The sequence below is a fragment of the Carassius auratus genome, unplaced genomic scaffold (genome assembly GCF_003368295.1).
Source record: "Carassius auratus strain Wakin unplaced genomic scaffold, ASM336829v1 scaf_tig00040976, whole genome shotgun sequence".
Taxonomy (NCBI): Eukaryota; Metazoa; Chordata; class Actinopteri; order Cypriniformes; family Cyprinidae; genus Carassius; species Carassius auratus.
In genome coordinates, this window is record NW_020526623.1 from 37,814 (window position 1) to 47,605 (window position 9,792).

The following is a 9,792-nucleotide window of genomic DNA, read 5'->3' on the forward strand; positions in this document are numbered from 1 at the left end:
TTCATTTCCATTTCCATAACTATTGTAGCTTCTGTCTGGGATTCCTCATCACAGTACGGACAGACTAATAATTTTTTTTTCAAAAAATTATTTATTTATTTTTTTTCAAGTTTTTATAGTTAAACTAAAACCATAAAATATTCTAATATTATAATTGAACTAAAATAAATGTTAACTGAAATTATAAAGCAAATCTATAAAAAAGGAAATAAATATCTAAAATAAATATATTAAAAAAACGTATTTTAGTTTATAAGCTTTATCTTAACTTGACGTACTAAAATAACCAAAACAGAAATAAAACAAAATAATAATGCATTGCAATTTAACTAAACCCTTTAGATTTTAGTCGACTAAAATTGTATGATATTTAGTAGACTAAAACTAGACTAAAATATGACTAAAACTAAATGGCATTTTGGTCAAAAGACTATAGCCGCATCCCAATTGATGCACTAAACACTATGCATTCATACACTATGTACTTATGCACTGTGTACTAAACCATGTAATGTATGAATTATATAAGGTTATTTTGTCATTCATAAATGGAGTCTGATAGCCCCTCACCCTTCATTGAGTGAATGAAGCATACAACATTACACACTTTGTTTTTTTGGTTAAGTGCATGATCTGGGAGTTTAAACTGCACTTTTCCTTTGTAATTTTCAGTGTGAACACACTACTCACACTATTAAAACTAAAAAAAAACTTCATAGAATAGTGCATAAGTATGCGATTTGGGACGCACCTTGACTAAAACTAAATCAAAATTTGATGCCAAATTTAACACTGGTAGGAAGTAAGAAATATTATTAAGAATATTAAGAAACACTAAGAAATATTATGAATGGTCCCCATCCCAGAACCACTAGATAACATTACAAAATATGACTCATGTGACCTTAAAGAGATAGTTCACCCAAAAAAATTAATTTCTGTCATTAATGACTCACCCTCATGTGGTTCCTTACCTGTAAGACCTTTGTTCATCTTCAGAACACAAATCAAGATATTTTTGATGAAATCCGAGAGCTTTCTGACCCTCTGTAGACAACAAGGGAACTGATTGTTAAAATAGTCCATGTGACATCAGGGGTTCAACTTTAATTTTTCTGAAGCTATACAAGAATATTTTTTGTGCCCAAAGAAAGCAAAAACAGCAAAATAACGATGTTCTTGTTACCTTTCTGGGCTTTGAACGTATCAGTTGCCTTGCTGTCTATGAAGGGTCAGAAAGCTCTCGGATTTCATCGAAATATCTTAATTTGTGTTTTACAGGTCTTACAGGTTTGGAACCACATGAGGGTGAGTCATTAATGACATAAAGGGTTAACTATCCCTTTAACCTGGTGGCCCCCATAAGGCAACCAGCTAAAAGAAATCAGTTGCTATCATCTTCAACTCATATGAGTGGATTTTCTTTTAAACATTTGAGATAAATAAATACTGTTAATTTGGTGAATTAATTAAATACTTTAATTATCTACATAATTTATGATTGCAGTGGCATGTGCCAAGTGCTTTTTCCTGTGTTTCTAGTAATCGCAGGATTGGACCCAGCAGTTCAGAAAACCAGGGGAATTTAAAGGGTTAATCCCCACTGAAATCTGAACCAGTGACTTCAAGAGGAGCCTGTGTCTCAGTGCAAAGTAACTGACAGAGCACTTATGCAGATAACCTATCAGAACTATCACAGATCTCTGTCTCTGCTCTTTGTTATGGTGCAGTTGTTTAGCAGAGATTTAATTTAATCCCGCTGATCCCGAGGCTGACCCTAATCTACCGACCCATTAATAGGATTAGGTCTCAATGGACGAGAGCACTTAAATGTGGACTAGAGGCACAATGCACACAATATTAAGTGTATCAGGTATTTGACATGAATAAAAATTTTGATGCGACTTTATGCTGTTTACTCCTCTGTTTGTCTCATCTTTAAGTAGATGTTTTATCTGGAACGGGACAGTTTTCTTGCCATTGGTGTTTGTACCGTATATATTACTTTTGTGGCAATATCAGATTGTAGGTTTGAACCTAATCTGATTAGCCTTATTAACGTCTTTTGAAGTCTTATGGACCATAAGCCTGGATTTATGGTACACTACCGGCTTGACCTCTGTTACCACACTGCCCTCCTGTGTACATAGCTGTGACATTCGTTTCAAGCTTGCTTGGATGCTGTACAGTCGAAAAAGAATCAGTCATCAGTATATATTTTGTGTTTCTGTATGCATCAGAAATATGGATACATCATATATATTTTGTGTTTCTCTGCTCTGAGCAGTAAATTCAAAACAGCGTTGTAATAAATATATTAATAAAAAATGTAAATAAATAAAAATGAAATGTTGTTTTTTTTGGAATATGAGAATGGCATTGCAGAGTTTCAAAGGTGCAGGATGTGGTCGAGTAGGCCCTGAAGCACTATATTGACAGTTTGTTCATTTTACAGGCTCTGTCGTACCTTGGTCTGGATGTAACGGATGAGAAGCAGCGGCAGCTCAGAGAGAGTCTCACTACAGACCCTCAGGGAACGGTATCGTATGGAGGTATAGACACATCCTTTACACCTTTATGTTGCACACAGCTACACCTTTATACGTGATCACATATTTCAGTATTAAAAGGGAGTCTAAAATAGGGGAAGTGCTATTTGTAATCATTTTCACTTCTTTTTCAAATTACAAGCATGCACACACTTACATTATGTTTTTGCACTACCCCTGCAATAAAAGCACATCCTGTGCAAACATCCTTGAATGAGTGGGGTTTTATATCATATTTAATTTAACTGCTTAGGTTTGGTCGATTGTTTTAACCAATTCAGTGGTTGACATTTTAAGATTTAAAGTTATGATTATGATTTTAAATATTTTAAATATATTAATATAGAAATGTATAAAATAGAAATGTATCTTCATAAGTAAATTGTTTTCTATGACTACCACCAACAATTTTTTTTTTTAACAAACCTAAATAAAACAAACAGGTTGCATGACAAAGAAAAAAGCTTACTGCATTTTTGCAAAAAAGGAAGTTGTAGTTTAGCATGGAAATGGGGCAGAATTGAACATTATTGAAATGACTGTAATACTAATCTCTCTAGCACTCATTGCTCGGATGCCAGTGATTACCGGTGCAGCTTGCGTGCCTAAGGTTCCCAACCTCTGAAATAACCACAGGAAATAATCACATTTTGACAGGGACGGAAATACCTATTCTGAAAAGGGAATCACAGTCCATATTTGGATATTGAGCTCGAGTTTACACTTTGAAACACTTAGAATGAGTTTTTAGAGACAGATTGTCTGTCGGGGGGGGGGGGGGGTGTATTTGGGTTCAGTACAAACTTAGACAGCTAAGTATATTTCCAGGCTGCTTCACGACAGGGAGTTACGCTCCTCAGCAGGAAGATGCCACCGAGGCAAATCCTGATCAAAGTGCTTGCAGTGGAGCAAGAGTTCTGCCTGTTTTCTTGTACTTCAGCTGTGCAAACACTTCGAGCTAGGGCACCTGAACATAAATATTCCCTCTAGACGCTCTTTCTCATGGAATATTCTGGATAGATTCTGCTGAGTCACAGGTGAAGAGAATATATTGCACCCGTTTTCTGTGTAGCAAGCAAATGTTGACCTGAAATCACATGTGTTCAAATCAACATAGCAGAAGACTTGATGGTTTTGATGTTGTAATTCCTTACGTGCTTTTTATGTTTGTAATGCTATTCTTGGCTATTTCTAACTACGCCTCTGTTTTCTTAAAAAGACTTTGTGGAAGCCACCCGCAGCGTTTATCAGGAGAAGCTGGAGGAGGCGGGACTGGGGCAGGGTCCCTTCATGTTCTCCTATCAGGAAGCAGCTAGTTTGATGGACACCTCTGCCTTTCATTCTCCGGTAAGTAGACCCGCGGGATTTAGTAGTGACTTTGATTGGGGCTAAACTCCAGCGCAATCCTCAGAGCACCTCCTCACATTGAGACTTCACTTTCTCCTGAAGTTGAGCATGTCGGCAGATTTACTTTGCATTCTTAAAGGAGCTTTTCTGCTGCTCAGGAAAGTTATCAAAGCTGTCTTTTAAGCTCTTAAAGGCTTCAGTTGTCAGAGCTTGCCTGTTCTGTAGCCTGCGCCTTTTGGATACGTCTCGCATCGATGTATGAGCCCTGAATTGGTCCTGGTTTTAATGTTCTTTTCAGATCTGAGAGGCAGGGTCACACACTTATGAAGGAGTGTCGCTCTCTCTTTCAGACCTATGAGTCAGAGTGCAGCTACAGCAGCGAGGAACTGGAGGAGTTTCAGACTGAAGTCAAACAACTCCAGCTGCAAATGAAACAGCTTAGGGTCAGTACTGATTAATCACTGGATTGTGTTGCAGAGTCCACAGTGAACACTCATCAAGTTACTCGTAAGCTGACCTGTAACAAAGTTAGGAAATACAACATAATACATATAGTTTGAAGTCAAATTAAAATGTTAGTCTGACTGATTCAAAGACATACAAATCATCTTAAGAAGCACAAGTTAAACTGATTATGCTTTTTTTTCTGGAAAGTTTTTCTTTCATACCTTCATTAAGTATATATATATATATATAAATATATATATATATATATATATATATATATATATATATATATATATATATATATATATATATATATATATATATATTGATGTTTAGTATGCATCACTATATCATTTTACTGGAAATCGGATATAAAAAAGAATAAATGCATGGACGAATCATTCTATGAGATTGATATCATATATTTAGAAAAGAAAAAACTGCATTGCATGGTGATTTTAGGTTTGAACCCAGCTTGACTTTTGATTACATTTTGCGAGACAGTGCTGAACATCTGTGCAGAAAGGTTTGGTGACATGAACATTTATTGCAATGATTTCAGGTGTTACTGAAAGACACAGAAGACAGCAAGAAGACTCTGGAGGAAGAACTGCAGAAGACGGCTGAGGTAATGCCTGCAGCATCTCAAATAAACACGATTTGTGTCTTAAATGCCTCAAAATATGCCATCCACATATTATCAGGCATGTGAGCTGTCTTAATACATCAGCACTTTGTGCTGGCCATGTGACCTCACTATATTTGTGTATACCAAATATAAGCTATAAGCACATAAGCATCTGAACTTGTTCAAACATTTAAGGGCCAGATTCGCGTTAGAGCGCGGATCCATGAAAGCGCCATTGGGAGGGGAAGATTCTGTGGGTGATTTACTAATAATGCACATATTAAAGAACACAGATGCAACATCTCATTTCCATAATGACCAGCACAATCTACCAAGAGCAGTGCAAATTACATTACCTCCTGCTTTAAGACTTGATTTTTTGGGGTGTTAAATAAGGTTGATGGCTAATTTCGCTGGTACTTGTGACTAGTGACAATAAAGGGCTACTACTAATGCCACAAATACCAGTGAATTGACAAGCGTAAATCCACGATTTCCCACTGTGTGTTTTAGTAAATCCTGACAGTAGTTTTTAAATGCCAAATGAGGGTTTGCGCAGGCACAGGCTGACAGTAAATCTGGCCCTAAGACTTTTCTCCACTCATCAGTCTTATTTCCATGTGTATGGATGAAACAGAAGGCCACAGCCACAGTGGAGGAGAATAAGTCTCTGAAGAGCAAGCTGCAGGTGGCAGAGGCTGTTCAGAGACAGACTAACAGTGCCGAGCAAGACTATGAGGAGGTCATTCAGCTCCTGGAGGCTGAAATCAAAGATCTGAAGAACCAGCTCGCCGGAAACAAACCGAGAGGCCTGGAGGCTACCAAGGTAAATCTCTCTGTTTGATGAAAAACAGTGTATATTGTTTTTAAAAAGATTTACAAGATGACTGAAGGTTACTGTTATGCAGTGTAACACAGTCCTGTTTGTGAATAACAAGTTTTAAACAGTGCTGTTTTGGTATTTGTATAGTATTATGAATTTTGAATGATTTTTCATTTATTTTAGTTTTAGTAAATTTGTCATTTTTAATAGATTTCTTTTATGTATTTAACTTTATATAACTTTAAGTTTTAGTCATTTTAGTACTTGGAGTACTAAACTATTTTATTTCATTTCAGTTATTTGCTAAAGCGACATTTCTAATTTTTTACACTTTTTCATCAAATAGTTACATTTCAGCTTCGTTTCAGTGAATGAAACTGATTTTGAATGGTTTTAGTAAACTATAAATGGCCTGGTTTTGAAGCTCTTTTTCTTCACAGGAGGATGTGATGGAGCTGAACCGGAGGCTCAGCATCATTGACAGCCAGTTAAGAAGGTCTGAACTCACACGGAAACATCTGGAGATATCCAACAAGAAGCTCCTTGGCTTTGCACAGGTAAACACAAACAAACCCATTTTTTGACTGAACCCTTTCGTTCACCCAGAAATGCAAACTAGGTTATCATTTACTCCCTCATCTCATTCCAAACATTCTTCTGCTGAACACCAAAGAGGATTTTTTTGAAGAATTGTGTTAACCGTACAGTTACATTGACTTCCAGTGATGTCCAACTGTGTACCAATATTCCTCAAAAGATCTCCTTTTCTGTTTAGCAGAAGAAACAAATTCATTCATGATTGGAACGACGTGACAGAATTAGCATTTTTGCTAAAAGTCTAGGTATCAGTGGTGCTTTAAAATTTGCGCTGTGTTTTTACAGAATGTCCACAAAGTTCTGACTAATACCAGCTTATTTGGGATGGAAAGTGGGTAAGTTTGTCAAGACAGACACAGAGCGTTGCAGTGTGTCTCCCGTCAGAGATCACGACTTCCCTTCCTCCTCCTTCAGGTGCGCACGGCCGTCTCCGGTGACCGACAGTCCCGACACACCCTCCCCGATTCCAGACCCCGCCTGCCAGCTCGCAGCTGAGGCCAAAGTCCTCGTAGATGGTGTCTGCTCACTTTGCAGTGAGGATCACAGTGAGTGAGAAGTGTGAAGCCTCTCTCCTTTAGTCTGATTGTTTGAAGCCCCATCAGTCTGTTCCAGTGGAGTGTGACTTACATAATCTGGATAGATTGCATTAGGACAATTTCTGGACTTTTTACTGTAATGAAATCATTTGAACTTGTGTTTTCGCACATGCGATGGCATGGTTATTCACTAAATGTCTGGTTGTTTGGCAGCATTAGCGCAGTACGTAGAGGGAGACGTTGTGAAGGCTGAAGAGGACTGTGATTCAGAGTGAGTGGCCGTTTTTGTTGTGTTATAAAGCTATCAGCATTTTTCCCTTCAGCTCCTGCTGTCAGCTGAGTTTAGCTCAGGCCAAATATTCATTTCACCGTCACAAAACCCTTGGCAATAACTGCTAGCCTTGCAAAGTCTCTCCGTTATCCAGTTTGACAAGGAGTTTTGAAAAACACCACAGCAGGGGTCACGTGGCCCATGTTTTAGATATGCAGAGTTTTAAATCATATTAATCATGCTCTTTTTGACATGAGAATCAAGGGCAGTCTTGTTGTAGGGTCAATCCTAACAAGAGTGCATTTCAGAAGATCCTTCGCAGCAAAAGTGGTTTTATTAGTTTTACTAGTCTTTAATTATCATCCTGAAATGTTAACTGTATTATGTATTATAAAAATAATAAATAATTTAATGTATGAAGCATGTTCTTTAACTGTATATTTACTGATGAAATATACATATATATATATATATATTTTTTTTTTACATACATATGTATTTCTTTCTTTTTATTATATTTTTTATTATATTTTATTATTATTATATTAAGCTTGAATTATTTCAGTAATCATTCACTTAATTTCAACTTTTACAGTTTTTGTTATTAATGAAAAAAGGTACAACAGCTGTGCATTAGTGTCAGCCATAGTGTGTTTGTAATACTGACTCTGAATGACTGTTATGTCTTACCCCTTTTTAACTTCCGAAGCTCTCACTGTGGAAAGTGTGTACTCTTAAGGGAATATGGCAAATGCATATCACTTCTAAATAGAACACAATCGCAAGCATGCTTATGAGAATCTTCATTACATTAGAAGATTAGAGAGTTGCACAATACCTCACCTAACCTGAAATAATTCTCTTTTTTTCCCCTCTAGCCTCGTTCAGTGGCCACAACCTCCTGTCCTCGGGACTCCCGCAGTAGAGCGGAGAGGTCAGTAGAGCATCTGGGATGGACAGACAAACCGGGCTCATTCAGAACACCAAGGTCAAACCGCAACCGTACTGTGGAGAATAAGAGACTGTGACGACTTGCAGTGTGGTCTGTACTCTTTCAAAGCGGTTATCAGACGCCTGAGCTCTACTGATCAAACTCATACTCATTTTTGAAAGCAGTCCGTGTAGATATTTAACATGTAGCAGTACTGAGTGTCATTACATAAAGGCAGAAACCAAAAGGGGGAATTATAATCTGAATCACAGACGCCACTGTTAACAGCAGAGGCGACTTTGAGATGCTCAAATGTGATTTCAGCTGTGTCTTATAACACTTGTAGCAGATGAAGCAGTTACCACACACAGTTAAGAAGATGATCTCATTTCCCCATTTCAACGACTGTAATGAAAACACATGTGGCTGTGCAGCTGACCTCTCTATATTATACAGTACATGTATTACATTTCACCTTGGGATCTCCGGGACAGTCCCCACTCTTCATCATTTGATATGATGCTTATTTGTATCTGTTCTGAGAAGTGCTATGATGTTTTCAAGATTTTATATTTTGGGTCCAAATCTTTTATTATTCAGAGACACCTAGACACGCTCGCTTCCAAGTATGTGCGCGGTTGCCGTCATAGACCTTGTAAATCTCGCCGTCGAACCCTTCGATGTCCTCTTCATGTCTTTGCCGATCATGTCATGTCTGCGCTGGGACGCATTTGCGGTGCAGGTCAGTCCAAAGTCACCCAGCATCCACTGCATTACGATCAGTTATGGTCTGTTAAGTGCTTTGGGGGGATCCTTCGTGGTTGGTTTCGTTGATGGACGTTGATTGCTCCATCTCGGCGTCTTTGGGACTATACCGGGGGTTTTTCTTGTCATGGTACTGGTGTCGAGTAATGGGAGTCATATTGCAGTGTGTCAGCTGAACAATGCTCACGGTTCGGGTTACTGTTTTCATAAGCACACTGTATTCGACTGTTTTGTCTTGCTGTATAGGATCTACAGTCACTTATATCAATGTGTAATAAGCTGGTGTCATTCATGTCCCGAGGACAGAGGTGTACGGTTATGCAGATGCTTTGTTGATATTAATAACAGCAACATGCTTTGCAAATGCTGACATGTAGTCCTGTGATTTAACTAGATTGCATCATATGTGTGGCCTAAATATCTTTCTTTTAATGTTTTTATTAAAGTCGGAACAAATCATGTGTGGTGTGGTTTTTGTTTTCGTATTTCATGAGGTGGAATTCAGTACAACAGCGCATAGATTTAACAAATACTAGAGGATTTGTCTGTCATTTTCAGATCCACTATGGTAAACAGACAGCCGTGCTCGTGCTTGCGTGTCTGCAGGAACAGCAGTGCGTGTGTGCCATCGTTGAGCCAAAGCCGGCGCATGGTACAAGATCTGAAACATTTATTTGGGTACCAAGGGTTGCATGCTGACAGTTTTAATGCTTATGTAATCTGCAACAGCTTGCATGAATCTTTTTTTTTTGGTTATATATGACTATGCACATCTGTACAGTTTCTATTATTATTATTTGACCTTCCAGTTACCTTTTAATGGTAACATGCATAGCCATAGGTTCATCACTGTGTTGGTATATATGTATACACATACCATTTAAAAATTTCTAAAAAG

General features: G+C 37.8%; 1 protein-coding gene across 2 annotated transcripts in view; it reads left to right on the forward strand.

Moving 5' to 3' along the window:
• Window positions 1-9,327, forward strand: part of LOC113084966 (syntaxin-binding protein 4) — a 31,414-nt gene extending 22,087 nt beyond the window's left edge. For both annotated transcript variants that reach the window (XM_026255051.1, XM_026255052.1), the window contains exons 13-22: window positions 2,456-2,552; window positions 3,769-3,896; window positions 4,247-4,339; window positions 4,906-4,971; window positions 5,609-5,797; window positions 6,235-6,351; window positions 6,677-6,726; window positions 6,806-6,936; window positions 7,141-7,198; window positions 8,077-9,327. In XM_026255051.1, coding sequence (XP_026110836.1) covers window positions 2,456-2,552; window positions 3,769-3,896; window positions 4,247-4,339; window positions 4,906-4,971; window positions 5,609-5,797; window positions 6,235-6,351; window positions 6,677-6,726; window positions 6,806-6,936; window positions 7,141-7,198; window positions 8,077-8,140 — 993 coding nt within the window. In that variant the 3' untranslated portion in view covers window positions 8,141-9,327. The remainder of the gene's footprint in view (window positions 1-2,455; window positions 2,553-3,768; window positions 3,897-4,246; window positions 4,340-4,905; window positions 4,972-5,608; window positions 5,798-6,234; window positions 6,352-6,676; window positions 6,727-6,805; window positions 6,937-7,140; window positions 7,199-8,076) is intronic.
• Window positions 9,328-9,792: the final 465 nt, after the last annotated feature.